The 16,793-nt window shown below is 39.8% G+C and overlaps 1 protein-coding gene across 1 annotated transcript in view; it reads left to right on the top strand.

The window, feature by feature from the left end:
- The window catches only part of CLINT1 (clathrin interactor 1), a 47,261-nt gene extending 30,468 nt beyond the window's left edge, over positions 1-16,793 (top strand). The window contains exons 6-12 of the mRNA XM_039701337.1: positions 1,226-1,400; positions 6,262-6,505; positions 7,226-7,307; positions 10,598-10,675; positions 13,302-13,597; positions 14,230-14,434; positions 15,103-16,793. Of these exons, the coding sequence (XP_039557271.1) occupies positions 1,226-1,400; positions 6,262-6,505; positions 7,226-7,307; positions 10,598-10,675; positions 13,302-13,597; positions 14,230-14,434; positions 15,103-15,443 (1,421 nt within the window). The 3' untranslated portion in view covers positions 15,444-16,793. The remainder of the gene's footprint in view (positions 1-1,225; positions 1,401-6,261; positions 6,506-7,225; positions 7,308-10,597; positions 10,676-13,301; positions 13,598-14,229; positions 14,435-15,102) is intronic.

The raw sequence follows: 16,793 nt of genomic DNA, 5'->3' as shown, positions 1-16,793 counted from the left end.
TGCACCTTGAACATCACAAGAGCTGCAATATCATTTGTATGTAATTTGGCGTAGGGATTATTTCACTGTCCTTCCTTTTTGCTACTCAATTTTTATTAAAATGGCTTGATTGAATGCACCTTGAACATCACAAGAGCAATATCATTTGTATGTAATTTGACGTAGGGATTATTTCACTGTCCTTCCTTTTTGCTACTCAATTTTACTCAGCCTAAGTTAAAAAAAAAAATCACTATTGTTTCACATTTTTTAAAAGATGCACAAAAAATGGCTTATTTCATGTGTATGATAGCCCAGAATATAAAATGTTTGCCTATAAATGTCTAGAAACTGAACTGATTTGGTTTGCTTTATACACCTATATTTTGAGATTTTTTTTATCAGATCTGATAAAATATCACAATACAAGATGAAGTGTGAAGTGCTTCTGATAGTCAAGTCTTTGTTAAATTAAAAACCCAACATTTTGAATTAAACTCAAGTTGGCTCTGTGTGTACAAACAAGACTTCAGTGTTTTAGACTTCCTTGATGGGATTGTACAACAAATGGGCTAATTTCAAGTAAAACTGTCAGCTGTTTATAATCTAAAATATCAGTATAGAGGTCTAGAATACTTAATTGGAAGAAAAAGTTTTTGATTTCTTGATAACAGTGTTCAGGAAAGATGTTCAGGGTATCCAGTGGCCCCTGAAAAGGTGAGTTTACTGACTTTTCTTTTTTCATCTCTCAAAAATTTTTTTAATTGCTAAGTGTGGAAAATGAAAAGTTATTATGCACATTATTTCAGTATTCTGGGACTGTGTTTTTGTGTATTCATATCAATGTATAAATCCCCCAGTGATCACACAGCTCAGCCAGGAATGGAATATCCTGCACCAAGGGGCTGTTCCAGAAGTGCCATGTGCCCTTCCTGATCAGCTGTGTCTGCAGCCAGGGCTGCTCGTGCCTCTGGTGCTTCTCCAGCAGAGCCCAACAGCATCCTGATGTGCTGGGCATTGAGTTTGTGTCATTGCCATGAACAAAAGTCTTTGAGCCTTCATTCCTGCCCTTAGTGATGGGCATTCCATGCTGTGCCTTGCTGCAATAGAGTTGATTCAGCTGAGGGAGCTTTGTTTGCTCTGAGCTTGTGCAGCTCAGGTGTGCAGGGCAGGGGGCTTGAGAGGGGTTCCAGAAAGGATTCCAAAACAGGGGGACCTTTAATAGTTCTTATCTTTGTCTTACCAGGTGAAAGATATGATCCTGAGCCCAAGTCCAAATGGGATGAAGAATGGGATAAAAAGTCAACTTTCCCTTTCAGTGACAAGTTAGGGGAGCTCAGTGACAAGATCGGCAGCACCATCGATGACACCATCAGCAAGTTCCGAAGGAAAGATAGAGAAGACTCTCCAGAAAGGTGCAGGTACTGGAGTTGTTTTACCCTGAGTTTATCTGTGAGATTGCTCTTAGGAAGCAGCTTGACATTGCTGAATATAAGTTACAATCCCCTGCCATTCTTTTTTCTGTAGGGGGAAGCATATTTGGGTTCAGTACCTGCTTCTGCAGCTCCCCCTGGCCTGGGGGAACAGTGTGGCTCTGGCAGTAGTTAACTGCTCTTGGCTGCCTTCCATTACTGCCCCAGCTGCTGGCAAAGCAGGGAATTTGGCTGAAACATCCAAAGCTTTTCCTTGTCTCAGCAATTCAGTGCTCATGTGCCAGTGTACTGAGGGCTGCCACTTAATGCTGCACACACTCTGAATGCTGGAGTGCCAAGGAAGAAAATTGAAATTGCTTTGACACAGTGCTGCTTCCCTGAGCTGATCTCAGGAAGAACAGCCTGCAGGTGATTTCTTTAAAAAAAAAAGTCAATTTCATTTGGGGCTTTTCAGGAAAATTCTTGTATTTTACATCTGGTCATTAAATTTCTTCAGTAAGGGATAAAGTCTACTCTGCTTTGGCTACAGAAAGAACTTAACATCTGTCACACTTCAACAGGTGCATTGAATTTAATTATCTGGAGATCAAGTTTGTACTTAACAGAATCTGAAATTGCTGTAGAGAAAGTGCTCAAGTATATTGAAATAATTCCCTTTTGGGAAACAAGTGAAAAATCAAATTTGCACTGAGATTTGATTAATGTTTTTTACAAGAATATCCTTAGATTGTCACACATGTATATGAACATAAAAATCCACGTGCACACATCTGTGTGATGGAAAACTAAACCAGTTTTGCATGGAAACAAAAAGATAATAATAATGGCAGCATTTCTGGGGGAAAGCCCATGTGGTTCTCTTGCTGGGGCATTAATAAATCATAAAACTGGTGTTCTTTGCACACATCAGGGTTCCCTCTTAGAACCTAATATCAATGGACTACAAAGAGAAGGGATCAGAAGGAAAGTAAACAATTTCACATGTAACAATGGTACATTTCTGTGTGCATTTCTGTACTTCTCTTTAAAAGCAACTTGTCCCATGATGTCTGCAGACCTCACCAGCCATGTTTCACATAGGGGATGTACAGTAAACATTTTTTTTTAGTCTTACCTCATTTGTTTTATTTCTGAATAAAAACTGTCTCATACTTGTGCTGGATGAAGTCTTGTGTTTTTCAGTGGTGTAGACAGTTCTTTCTGAAGTCTGATCTTCAGCAAAAGCAGTGTATTTTGATAACTTCTCCACTGTACATCTCTGCCCCAAGTAACACTGCTCTTTTTCTCTGGCTAATATTACATTTTACATTTTTGCTTTGCTCTTGTAACCCTTGTCTCTTCTATTTGATTTTTTTCTCCTATTTTTTTGGTCTGTGTCAGGTTTTGTTTGTCTCAAAATTTATAAAAGTGATAAACTTGGGACTCGAAATAAAAGGAGGAATTTTTGGGACGTACATAAGCAAAGGCAGTTTGGTGCTTGCAGGTTATTCTCCTATAAGAAGGAATTCAGGCTACAGCATTTCAGCATTTCACTCCTCTAACATTGCTTCAAATCCTAGCCTGGAGTTTCTTTTTCTCTTCTCCTGCCATGAGGATCAAATACCATGGAAGGGATTTTATCCAAGGGTTTGAGTGAAGAGGTTTGTTTCTACAGAAACCATCAGAGGACCTAAGGAGATTGAGCAGATGGTTATAGAATGTCTGTATTTATCCTTAAGGATACTGTAAATACATGTCTTAGTGCATGCTCTATTAGCAAAAAACTATATTTAAATATTAAAGCTGAAGGTGGCATAAAATTTTAATTATCATATAACTTAGGCTCAAAATAACATTCTTTTGTAAATGCCTCATGAAATCTCTGCATTTGTGTTTTCACACTTGAGCAATTTTTTTGTAGAAAAAAGTGCCAAAAATGTACTGGCTTATTTGTAGCCTGCTGCTATATAATAACAATTAAGTTGCCATTTCACTTGGAAAAGTGACTAAATGGTGATACTCACTCAGCTGGCAAACGTGCTGTTATGTTCTATTGTTTCAGTCTTAATAACTTTATAAACCATTATTGCTTGAGTACTGTAAAGCCAATAAAAGCCTTGAAGCACAAAGAATAAATGTGTCTTACACATCTTACCTGTGGCCAATAAAACTTGGAAGCCTTGGTCTTTACACACCAGAAGAACTTGGCCAAACTTGTGCATTTCTGACTTTACTTGCAAAGCCAGTGGTTTGCATAGATGGAAAAAAATGCTTAAGGAAATAAGAACTTTACCAGAGAGCTAAATGGTGCAAAATGATGAGTGTACAGTAGATTTCAGTGCAACTACTTTACACAGTGAGATTTAGAGAAGCCAAGTCTGCTGCCTTTTTTTTTCTAATTTAGATGAAAAATTCTAACAGTGTTATGGGGGAAATGGATTCTTTTTTCCAGTAATATATCCCTGTGGAAGTAGTGAAAACCTCAGGCAATACCCCATGGGGTGGGAAAACCTCTGGTTTTCTTTCTTAGTGCTTGTTAGTTCTTAGGTGAATAAACCAGCTGTCCTGAGTCCAGCACTGCACACTGAAATTCTTGTTTCTGAATTACCTGCAGACACAGGGAGGTGCTTCTGAAACACTGCATTTTTTTTCCTAAGAATTCTTAAAACTGTGTTAATCCTCATTTCTCCAGTGCTGAGAGAGGTTGATGCAGGTAACAGAATAGAAAGGAAGCAAAGCTTCCAGTACTGCTCTGAAAGGAAAGGGCAGCTTGTATCTAAAGAATGGCTTTTATATTGGGGTGTAATTTAGTTATACTTAAAGCCTCAGTAAACTGGTTTTGTTTTCTTAAAGTTTGTTTAAAAAAAAATACCTCACTACAAAAAACTTAAGGCAAAGGAAAATAACATACTTTGATTTCTCAAAGTTGTAATTGTATACTTTCTTTGCAGAAGTTTTTTAATTATTTGGTATGTTACTGTAATTTTATTTTTAAGTTCTCTGTGCAATTCTCAGATTCTCACTGCAATTTTACTGAGCACAGTAAACACACTTAGAGCGAACATTAATCTGTAAATTTTTTTTGTTAATGTGACCATTAAAGAAAAATAAAAAGTGGATCTCCTGAGAGAGTTTGGAAGTAGTACAGGTTGTCATAGAAAATTGAATCTTGTAATATTTATTCTCCTTTCTAGCATATATGTTTAATGTCTTTCCTCAAAGCCTTTAGTCATTTATTTTGCTGTATATCACCAAAGACTGACTTTTTTCATTCTTGCATTAGTGAGATTGATCTATAGCAGTTCTGTATCAATCAGACTTTGCTTGTCACTTGTTTCCTCAGCCCACAGAACATTGCTGGACTCTGTAGTGTGGACAAGAAATGCATTGCTGATATTAAATACAACACATGAACAGACTGAGCCTTAGTTTTGTTGTCTGGTCTTGGATGTTTCTAGCAGCATCCTCCACCCTCCTCCAGGGCTGGATGCCCTGTGCACACCATGATAATGTGCAGATCCCTCTGCTCTGGGGGCTCCTGTTAAAATCCTGATGTCACAAGTGGAGGTGTGGCTGTGGTGTCCTCTGGGGTCCCCTCTGTGCACACAGGTGGGGCAGCAGGGCTGGGCTCACACTGCAGGGTTGAAGTGCTTTGGAAAAATAAAGTTAAATTATTCCATTTGGGCTCCCTTTTCTATGAAATTCTGGCTCAAGCTAATGCCAGGAGCTGCTGGTTGGTCAGCAGCTGTGAAATTTATCTTTTTAACAGTAAAAGAATTGCAGAAGGGAGTGAGCATTTGTGTTGAGTGATGTTACTGCACTGAGCCATCCCCAGTGGTGAGCAGGTAACATGCACAGAGGAAATGTACATGCAGTGTGTTCCCAAAAAGCCACCATTGTTAGCAGAGAACAAAGGCTCCCCCCCAGAGTATATTGCAGTTACTGTCACATTTCCTCTGACAAAGGGACAGCCTTTCTTAAATTTTTCAGTTTTAGTATTCTAATGCATTATTAAAATATAAAACCCTTCCACTTTCAACTCTGTTGCTAAGGGAATTATGATTTCAAAATACATTCCAATGTATTTAAGCTTTCTCTACAGCAATTCTCACTGTTATGTACAAATCCTGATGGTAACAGGCAACATGACTGGTGGTGGGGGCCAATTACTTTCTTTGTGAAAGACTTAAAATACAAAAGTAGAAAATGTAACAAATGAATCAAATAGTGTGCAACAACAACTAAAAAGTTTTTGTCTAAAAGGGTTATATTTTTATTTTTTACATTTTGAGAACAACTGTGCGTGCTCTGATAATGGTAACATTGCATTGCATAATTCTGTAAGCAGTCTCTTCCCACAAACATCTTAAAGAATATGAGAGCCTGTTTCCCTGGAAAAGGAAATGAGCTGAAATACAAGTGGAGTTGTGCAAACCTGAAAGACAGTACAGAATGTGGTTCATTGCTTTCTGTCTCTTGGTGTAAGTACTGAGCACACCTGCCAACTTCACTTTCTGTTGCTGGAGTGTTACATAATGTGTGGGGGAGTTCCTGTCAGAAGGTGATTCAATGTACTGGCTTTAAACACCGATTTCCTATTATCCTCTGTCGTGGACTTGCAGTTCATGCTTAACAAAATAACCTGCTTTTCTCCACTACTGCTGTACAGCAGGTGCAATGCTGTGTGGTGTGATGTGTTATGTAAGGGTGGAACAGTTCCTCTCTCAAATGTAGGAAAAAGCAGCATTTTATCATGAGCTGTTGTTACTGTTGTTGCAGTTACCAAAACTCCTGTAGCTTAAGCCAAATGTCCACTCAGGGAACTGAGAAGTCCATCACGAATGCTGTGCTATCACTTTTGTTTTTCTAGTGACAGTGATGAGGAAAAATCTAGAAGAGGCAAATCTCCCAAAGCTGAATTTAAAGATGAAGAGGAGACTGTGACAACAAAACACATTCATATTGCACAAGCTACAGAAATTACCACCATCAGACAGAAACGCTCAGCAAATCCTTCAAAAACCATTGACTTGGGAGCAGCAGCTCATTACACAGGAGATAAAGCAAGTCCAGAGCAGAACTCTGCTGCTCATCCTGCACAGCCTACAACAAAGGTGAGGCAGCAGGACAGCACATCATTTTGGAAGCTGTTTCCTTCTATCTGAGACTATTTCTGATTTAGGGTAGGTTTTGTGATGCAGCCTTCAAGGGAGCTGTTTTATCAAAAATGTTTCATTTATCTCAGTCTGTGGAACAATGTAATGGTAATTAATTGTGATTGTTTTAAGGTGTAGAATATTTTTAATATAGTCATTAGCATGTTTTGCTCTCTTCAGGATGATTTAGGGTAGGTTTTGTGATGCAGCCTTCAAGGGAGCTGTTTTATCAAAAATGTTTTGTTTAGCTCAGTCTGTGGAACAGTATAATTGTAAATGTTTTAAGGTGTAGAATTTTTTAGATACAGTCATTAGCACGTTTTGCTCTCTTCAGGACAGCAAAAGAATTTTGGCATGAAGTGTTAAAGATTCTATGAAGCTGCACACTTACTGAACTTACCAAATTCTTCAGTTATAAAAACAGGACAGCAAAAGAATTTTGGCATGAAGTGTTAAAGATTCTATGAAGCTGCACACCTACTGAAAACTTACCAAATTCTTCAGTTATTAAAAAGTATGACCCTTTAGTTTTTCAGTATTTAGCCACATGATCGTTGGCTTTAATGCCAAATCTTCAAAGCAAAAGCAAACAAAATCCTTCAAAACCCCAGAAAACTTCATGTCATTTGATTGATGAACAACATCATGAGTTGAGATCTGGTGTCCTTTCTTCTGCAGGCTGCTGTCCCCTCTGGCAGCAAGTCCTCTAACGACCTGGTGGACCTGTTGTTTGATGGAGCCAGCCAGCCAGCTTCCACAGGTAGGTTTGGAGTCTCTTCCCATTTTGAGGAGAAGTTTGTTTGTTGCTGGAATAAAGTAGATAAGTTGAGAAATGAATACTTGAAAAAATGTGAAACTGCCTAGAAAGAACCCTTTGTAGCAATGTACTGTGTGTGCTATTGCATGAGACTAATAAATGTTAGAAACACAAAGATTAACTGCTAGCTCAGTCTGTCAGAAACTGTGTATGTAACGCAGTTATTTATAATTAACTCTAAAAGCAAGTGCAATCCATTCATATTCAAGCATTTCTCATAGTGCAGTTCAAAGGCTGGGCAGGTGGAGATGGAGGATCTTCATGGAAGCTTTCATCTGAGGTATATGGCAAACTTGTTTCTTTGTCTTATTTTCTCTTGGCACTTGGTTGATCCAAGCTCTAGAACCAAAAAGAAATTGCTATCTATAAATTAAATTACTCATTTAAAACACATCCTTCACTCTCTAAATGTGTAGCAAATCTATTAATCTTCACATGGACTTACCTTATGCTCCCAAAATGCAGATTCTTTTTAGGAGTGTGTTAAATTTCAGTGCATTCCTATGGGATCACTAAGAGTACAGAGGATTTTTTACACCAGAGTTACCACATTTCCATGAAAGTTAAGATCCTGGATCAGAACCACTATCCCAAGTCAATACTGAATTTTTTTCTACCTAATTCTTAGGGCAGAAAGGTTTAGAACCTTTTTATATACAGTGTGTATGTTTTTATTTTTATAAAAAGATCTCATTGAGAATAGATGTTTCCACTTCAAAGTGAACCTGCCCACATTTCAAACAGAACTATGGCAGCTTCTGTATTACAATGTATTTAAATCTTTCATCAGATGGCTCATTGCTGTAGTCAGCCTTTTTTCTCTTTTTTTAATCTTTTTTTCTCCTTTTTCCAAAGCAGCATTTAGAAATGGTGCTGAGAAGAGGCACATTACCAGCTGTCCTGCTAAATAACCTCTGCTGACCTGAGCAGGCAGATGGAAAGGGTTCATTTGTAGTGACAGATCTCGTGTGGGAATCTTTGAGGCTTGCTCACGTTGAGAGGATTAGCACTGTCCTTCACATGCAGGTCACTTGTTATGACCACTGCTCCTTGCAGCACAGGCTGTGGGAGCATCCCTGTGTCAGGCAAGGCAGAGGAAAGGGTCAAATGCAGCCTTTGATGTGTCCTGTGAAGGAACTGGCAGGGAAGTGATGTCAATTCAGGGAACTCTGGGTTTGCTTATCTGTGTATTTTCAGGTGCAGAGATGTGAAAGGGTTGATTTGGCTCAGAGTTACTCTTTACTGGAGCAACACAGTTTGTATGGGGGTGCTTGTTTGCCATAAAAGAGAAGATGTAAAATCCCAGGTTAGACCTGCTGGGAGGATTTTTTGGTGTTACTGAGCTGAGGTTTTTTAACCTTTCTTTAGAGAATTGCTGCATCCAGCTTAAGCTCTGTCTTCTCTCTCTGAAACTCTGTTTCACTTGAAAACAGGGAAGAGATGGGGAGGAGAAGTTAAACTTGACTGAAGATGTTAAGGGGTTATTTTAGGTTTGAACCTAGTTCTGTTTTTAAAATTAAATTAATCCCTAAGCACTGTCAGGCAGCCCAAGGATAATGGGTGTAGCAGGGAGCATTGATTTTTATTTTTTCCTTCAAGCAAGTGGTCAGGAGTGTGTCATCTGTGTTTCTCATTCAGCATATAAACTCTCAAACCATTAACCTGTTCTGAACTCTGTAGGCACATAAGCGGGGGGAAAAATCACTTGAAAATGTGACAGGGTAAACAGGATCAGATCAGGTTTTTAGTTTGCTATTTCACTGTCCCTTTTTCATTCTCGGGTGTCAAAATAAAATGTGTACAAACACACAGGAGATGTTTATTAGATCACTTCAGAATTTGTGTTGAAGAAATTCCTTTACTTCATGTGAAGTTGTTTCCCTCTTGAAAAGGTGTTGAAAGAGTTTCTGTAGTGCTGTGTCTGAAAATTCAGAGACCATCCTTTCATTCTCTGCTCATGTTTTATATCCTGCACTACACGCTCAGCAAGAAGACATTTCCCCTTGGAAGAGCAGTCGCCTTCCTGGCAATGTCTACAGTAAAATAACATTAAAAAGAAATACAAGTACACATGTATTAGGAAGTGAATGGTTCCTTTTATTACTGCTGGCCATTTATTAAAAAGGAGATGGTTCTGCTTTAATTAACCCAGTTGAGAGTAGCAGATGGGGCAGAATGTCTTGCAGCGATAAGACAATTCCGAAATGGCACCAGATGTTGGAAGCTGTCCCTGGTGGTGTTTGAGTGCAGCACAGATGTTCCAGTCCCACCTGGCTGCCTCCTAAGCACTGCAGGCTAAGCAGCTGTGATGTAACCTATATAATGTATGCAGAACACTAAAAGCAGTAATTGAACTGCTGCAGCATCTTCTGAGGGTGGGACTGCTTGGAGGTGAAATCTTTAAGGACAAACAAATAAAGGTCAACTTCTTGCCTTCCTCTGGTCACTGGAATCCCTGCTTAAAAGCAGTACCAACCATACTAGGTGATTTTTATAACTTTTCTGAGTTTATTTTTAAAATTAGCTTTACAATATGGTTCTTAAATCTTCTGCTTTTATACCTTGGCCATATCTTTTTTTAGTGAAAAATTGTTACTGTGCTGTATTCAGAAGTCAATAATTTATATGCTGTATACAAATGTCTAGTTGGAAAACTTAATGTTCTTGCTGTAGAAAGGAAGCAAACTTATAAAAAAATGAACACACATGGAAGCTCTGTCCCTGAAATCCTAATTCAAGATCATTGGAGAATCATTCATGCTTTAAGTAACACAAAAACTAAATATAAGCTGACATGTAATTTTTCATAAGGAAGCATAATAAATTAACTTTTATACAATAGGAATGGTTGGTTTATATTATGCTTCCAAATTTTTCATTTTACAACGTGCCAAGCTGGTAGCATCACTCCCCAGTTAAAAACTTGTTAATCATTTTAATATCTCTGACTATATTTTTAGAGGTGACAAAAACTTGCATGTTTTAGTTCTTCCTATGGAAAACAAAACTGCAAGATTTGCAAAACCGTTGGAAATAATCCAGTTTATTGTTGCTCAGGATTGTGTAAACATAGTGTGGGGATGAACAGGAAAACAGAGCTGACTTAGGGAGCAGAATCAATAAATGCATCGTGTCAAGTGCAGAACAGCTTTTCTTCCTAAACCCCACATGCAGTTGTTGCAATGGATCTTTGCACAGTCCTGTAACAGCTTTTGGCTTCCCTCTGTTCCTAGGTGGATCAAGTGACCCATTTGGAGGATTTGCTGATTTTAGTTCACCTGCTGCTTCAGCGAGTTTCCCATCATCACAAGGTAGGATTGATGGAGGGATTGCAGTGCTGCTGAAGGGTGGAAGGAGGGCAGGAGATGCCATGTGGCATTATTGAAAGTCCCTTCCCTTTCCAGGGTAAAGTGTGTGTGTAACTGGACCACAAGTACTCTGGGAGGAAGGAAGATGCAGCCTGGCTCAGTGCATGTGCAGACATTTTACCTGCAGACAGGACAAGCTTATCAGGAGACATGGCCACCATCTGAAAAGGTTTCCCTTAAAATTGGACTGGAAATCAATAAAATATGCTTGGAAACCTCCTAAAGTGATCCATTTTCCTTTGGTGGAATCTTTGTGGGATCTACGAAGGGATGCAGAAAACCCTGGAGCGGGGAGAGCTGGCTGGCTGTCCTTTGTGAAGTTAATCTGAGCAGGAGTGATGTTTGTGATGAGGGCTTCTCAGCCAGGGTGTAGCATCAGGTACAAAATGAGAAAAGAACAGCAAAGAGGCTGAGCAGCAAATCTACCTGGGAGCCAGCTTTTAGTCAGCATGTTTCCTTCTCCTCCTTTATTTTACTGTGTTGGGAAGGCTCTGCTGGGCCTGGGTTAGTTAATAAACCTTCAGTGTACTTGGTAGGAAAGAACTACTCTGTTTTTTTACAAGCTTTCACAGTCAAACCCAAGTTGTTTTGCAAACACAGAGCTGCCTACTGTGCAAATAACTCCTGTGTTAATACAGTCTAAATTGATATAATCCTTTATCTGCATTAACATGATTAATCTATTCCAATCACCATTATGCAAGGGACAAGGAGTCCTGTGAAATTATTAATCATTCCTGAACAGTGTAAGCCCCTCTAGAAATCTTTTCCTTCTTGATTAATCATCTTTGAAGTCCTACTGAAGGGGCAAAACCTCCTCCCTTTTACCCCCTCTTCCATTATTGGTGCTCAATGGACAGGTCTGAACACAGAAGGAGCACACTCAGCATTTACTTATCTATCAGGAATATTTAAAGTAGGTTTTAATTTTTAATATGTAATACTAATTGAAACATTCTAATATAGTGCCTCTTTGTGAGGAAGATCAAAGCAAATGTTCTAGTAAGGCCCTGAGCTAATGAATATTAGCCCACTTCATGCACTGAAGTTGTTGGCAATACTTGGATTTTGTGAACAAATTTACTCTTCTGCTTTTCTTTAAATTGTAATGTGTTGGTGAAGAGACATGACTAAAGGTTGAAGGTGTATGTTGATAAATATTTACACAAAGTCTGCTGCAGTCACCCATGAGTGGGTGGAATACATTATGGAAGCAGCCATTGCATAGGGCAGGAAATGGAAACTGGCACTGGTTTTATCTGCCCCAGCTCTAGTGTTTGAGTCTTTGTTCAGTCAGCTAAAGAAATCCAAGAGATTATTTAAATGTTCACCAGCACTCAAAGCTCATTTCCTATGGCAGCACTGTTGTTTGTGGGGTAGCTGAAGTACCAAAAGCAAATCAGTGGGAGAATCAAAAAGCTGAGCTGGCCAGTGGCCCAGGCTTGGAGTGTGATTCACTGTGTAGCCTGTGAGCTGTTAAAATGGTGTTGCTTTATATTCAGCATCTTCTGCAAATGCTGTTTTAAGTTTTTCTTCCCCCATCAGTGCTGTGGATCAACAGTTTCCCTGTTAATAGGGAAACACGTGTTTTGAGGGAGGGAACATCTCCTCCTGTTTGACTCCAAGCTTTGACACGCTCTCAGTTCACTGCTTTGTGTCACAACATCTGTGATGCTGAAGAGGTGCCCTTGCAGGTGTCTACAAACAGCTCGTGCTGTTGGCTCTGCCTTCACAGAGAAATAGAGAGAGAGAGCTCTGACTTCTGTGTTCTGATTTAAACACTTGTCTCCAAAAACCCCAACTGTTGAAATGGATCAGTGTTTAAGTGATGAACTACAAGAGTTCAGCAAAGCTGTTGCTGAGAAAAATGATTGATGCAAGATTGAATTTCTGCTTCAAATCAAGGCATTTAGTTCAGGAATCAAATTTTAAAAAACTAATGTGTTTTATTTGAGCACTCCATGGATGGGAAGTACTTATTCCTTATCACCTCAAATAAGCTTTTCCTGACAACCTGCTCTCAAGTTCTGGGTTTTATTCCCCTCACTGTGGTTTTATACAAAAAGCTACAGTTGTATACAACCAAATTTGGATATAGTTGTCATTATTGTGATGGAATTTACTTTATCCAGTGGCCTGTTCCTGGCAACTGTTCCCTCTGCAAATACCAGAATGCCAAGATAAGAGGTTGATAAATATTATCCAAGTTCTCAGTGTTGTTCTGACTGACTGTAGTCTCCAGTCTACCCCAAGTTATCTTCCAGTTGTACTTCAACTGAAACAAACCTGTCCCTGCTTGCCTGGCATCCACAGGTGACATCAAACATCCTCTACTTTCTGTGTACGGGTGTTTCATGTTTCCTTTCGTACCTTGTTAAAATTGTTGGAATATTCATGAGAGGGAGTGATGTCCAGATGGAGGTTCTACCTGCAGATGTTAATCTGGACGGACACAGATCAGCTCTCATTTGTTTCGGTTCATGGAATATGGCATTTGCTCAGTGCCTTTCTCTAAGTCTTGTCTTTCTTCTCTGTCTTCCTTCCTCCCACACTGTTGTCTTTCCTTCAGGTACAGCAACAAGCGGAAATGGAGATTTTGGTGACTGGAGTGCCTTCAACCAAGCTTCTCCTTGTGCCAGTGCTTCATCTGGAGAGCTCTTCAGCAGCACAGCACAGCAGCCAGCTCTAGAGCTCTTCAGTGGCTCACAGCCAGCTCCGGGCCAGCCTTCAGCTGCTTCCAATTCTATGGATCTGTTTGATTTGATGGGACCCTCTCAGACAACCATGACCTCCTCACAAAGCATGAATTTCTCTATGATGAGTTCCAGTTCCATGGGCGTCAGTTTACCCATGTCCAGGTCACAGGTATGCTGCTATTGCTAGTTTGCTAATGACCTTCTTCTCCTTAGTCACAGCTTTGAAAATTAATGCATTCCTCTCCTGGAATGCATTAGACCTGGTCAGTCAGATGGGATCAGAATTTTGTCAAAAATGTTTCAATTGCCTCTTAAACAGGAAAGTCTCTTCTTGAAGATGGGCTTCGTCCCTGCAGGAAGTGTAGCTGCTTTTTTGGAGCAGTTGAGTTTGGTAGCGTAAGGCCATTCTCCACAGAATGTTACAGGTTCCCAGCCTCACGTAGGTGGAGGTGAGGACTGGTCTGTTCTCCAAAAGACAGAAGTGCCTTCTGCTGTGGAGAGTGGTTTGGAAACTAATGGATCAACTTGGTGTTAGGAGGAAAGAATCAGAACTTTTGAGTTCAAAACTTGGCTGCTGCTGGTCACTGTCACTCCACATTGATGTGGGACTTAACCTCTGCTTACAAATACTCTTCTAATCTTACTGTGGAACAGCACCTGGCAGCCCTGCTTTGGAAGAGCTAAAGTTCATGGCTTTGTGGGTTTTATTATCTTCTGTGGAGAACTAAATACTTGTTGTTCAGTCCTATTTCCTACCAATAAATTGTTTCAAGTGAATCCCAACAAACTTTTCTTTTTTAGCCTCTGCAAAGTGTGAACCCAATGATGCCGAAGCCTAACTCACTTTATAATGCAAGGACAGAGATGGTACAGAAAAATGCAAGCAAAACTCTACCCTCGACTTGGTCAGATCCCAGTGTAAATATCAGTTTGGACAATTTAGTACCTGGGATGCAGCCTTCCAAACCCCAACAGCCATCGCTTAATACCATGATGCAGCAACAGAGTAAGTGATCACTGCACTGTTATGCACACTGAGCATTGTCTGTGTTCCACAGGCTGTCCCTGAGATCCAAATCTTCTGTCCATACTGTTTTCCTTCCTTTAGTCACACTTATTTTATAAACCACTGTGACACAAGTGTTCTTTAAATGGAGACTGGTGTGTCAGGAGGCTGTGTCTGTGCAGGTTCTGCTGTAGAGCTTGCACTGTGGCTGTATCTTGACTTTGGGCTTCCTAATCTTTAGAACATCTCTAGAATATTTGTTGGTATAAAATGATATTCATACCTTCTATAGAAGTTTTCTGAGTCTTCATGCAGAAAATAGGGAAACGAGTGCAACAGAATCATTAAGGTTAGAAGTGACCTCAAGGATTGCTGAGTCAAACCTGTGACCCATCCCCACCTTGTCACCCAGCCCAGAGTTCTGAGTGCCACGTCCAGTTCTTCCTTGGACACCTCCAGGGATGGGGACTCCAGACATCCCTGGGCAGCCCTTCCAGTGCCTGACCACTGTTTCAGTAAAGAAATTGCTCCTGATGTCCAAATCAGGAAACAGCTGCAGGCCTGGCCATGGTACCCGTGTTCACAGCAGTGTTCCTTAAATCACACGAGCTCCTTCAGCATGAGCAGGTTGCACTCAGTGATTTTTGTGCTCTTTCTCTTCGCTGCAGATATGCAACAACCGATGAATGTCATAACCCAGAACTTTGCAGCTGTGAACCTCAGCCCCCAGCCCAACATGATGCCAGTGCGGCCGCAGAGCAGCGCGCTGCTGGGAGGGCCCATGGGGCTGGCAGTGCCCGGGGTGATGTCAGGGACCATGGGCATGGCCTCCATGACCCCCGCGCCCATGATGAACCAGGGAATGATGGGCATCAACATGGGAGTGCCGGCCACAGGAATGGGCTCGATAGGAATGGGGGTACCCAACATGGCTATGACCTCTCTGACTCCTGGGACTGTACAACCCAAGCAAGATGCCTTTGCAAATTTTGCCAATTTTAGCAAATAAAGATTGTAAAATAAATAAATAAAATGAGATTAAAATAAAATAAATGGGCAGACTGAATGAAGGATTTTTAGCTGCACAGATATAGCTGGGGAAGTGATGGGAAACACTGATCAGTTTTTTTTTCCTTTATCAGTTAAAGTGTCTACATAAAGAACCAAAAGCTATTTTCTAAGTGTTGAAATAACTAGTGTTCAAATTCTGGAGAGGTCAGAGATTCTTCTAAGGAATGTGTTGGATGATTTTGCAAAATAATTTGTATTAAGACCATCAGAAAACCTTTCCTACGTAGAAGAACCAATTTTAACTTTGAGACTTGATGGAAGACTGGATTGGGGACTGGGTAAAAATGTTTGAATCTAATTTTATACTTTTCTTTTTCTTGAAGAGCTTTGACTTTCTTTTCCCCCTCTCCCTGATCGCTTTGTCATAATTGGATCATTCCTTTTACTACCACTGAGTCCACAATTGTGAAGTCACTCAAGTACTATGATCAGTTTTTTATAAGAATATATATTTTTGTCCAAAAATGGCTTACATATGTGACTATGGCTAATTCAAAGGGACCTGGAATGTATATATACTTTTGCTAATGTTCCAGCCACACTGCTGTATTACCCAAATTTTTATTGTAAAGATCCTCTCTCAGCAATTTGGTGATCAACAGATTTTTGGGGTCTTAATGTGCTTCTAATGTTACAACTGATATCCCATGCAAGTCTGGGAGAAGCTTTACCCAAGACTGCTGGAAGGTTTCCTTTCAGAAAACTCCAGAAAATGCACTTTCTTGGAGTTCTTTTCCAGTGGCACTTGGCATCCTTTGTAGCACCCATGTCCCTAAGGAGCCACTGGTTTAGGGCATCAGCAGCAGGGGAATCACACTTCAGTGATGGAAATGTAGAACCTAACTTAATCCAATGGCATTGGATCCTGACTTTTATACAACACTTGGTGATTCTTTTGTGTAAATATGGCATTAGCAGCTGTGGAATCCAATAGAGGAGTAAAAAAAATATATATATTAATAAAGGAGACCTGTAGCAGTCAAAGATTTTACTGATTTACTGAAAGCAAAAGAATTAATTAAGGTTTTGGGGGGTTTTGTTTTTCCTTCTGTAATTCTGCATTTAAGTTCACATGAATCAAGATTTTAGAATCTGGAACACAAAGACATTGTTATATTCACAAGCTGGGAATATTGTTAAGAATAAGCACTATACTATAGGTATGAAATTTATTGCCTCCCTTTTCTTATGTTGGATTTCTTTTTTATTATTAAATTGATAAAACTTTGTTTCCATTGTATTCATAATGTTCTGTTATACATAACATTAAAATGTTCATTAAAATCAA

This window comes from Passer montanus, unplaced genomic scaffold (genome assembly GCF_014805655.1).
Source record: "Passer montanus isolate IOZ18808 unplaced genomic scaffold, ASM1480565v1 scaffold15, whole genome shotgun sequence".
NCBI classification, from domain to species: Eukaryota; Metazoa; Chordata; class Aves; order Passeriformes; family Passeridae; genus Passer; species Passer montanus.
This window is presented reverse-complemented; position numbering and strand designations above follow the sequence as displayed.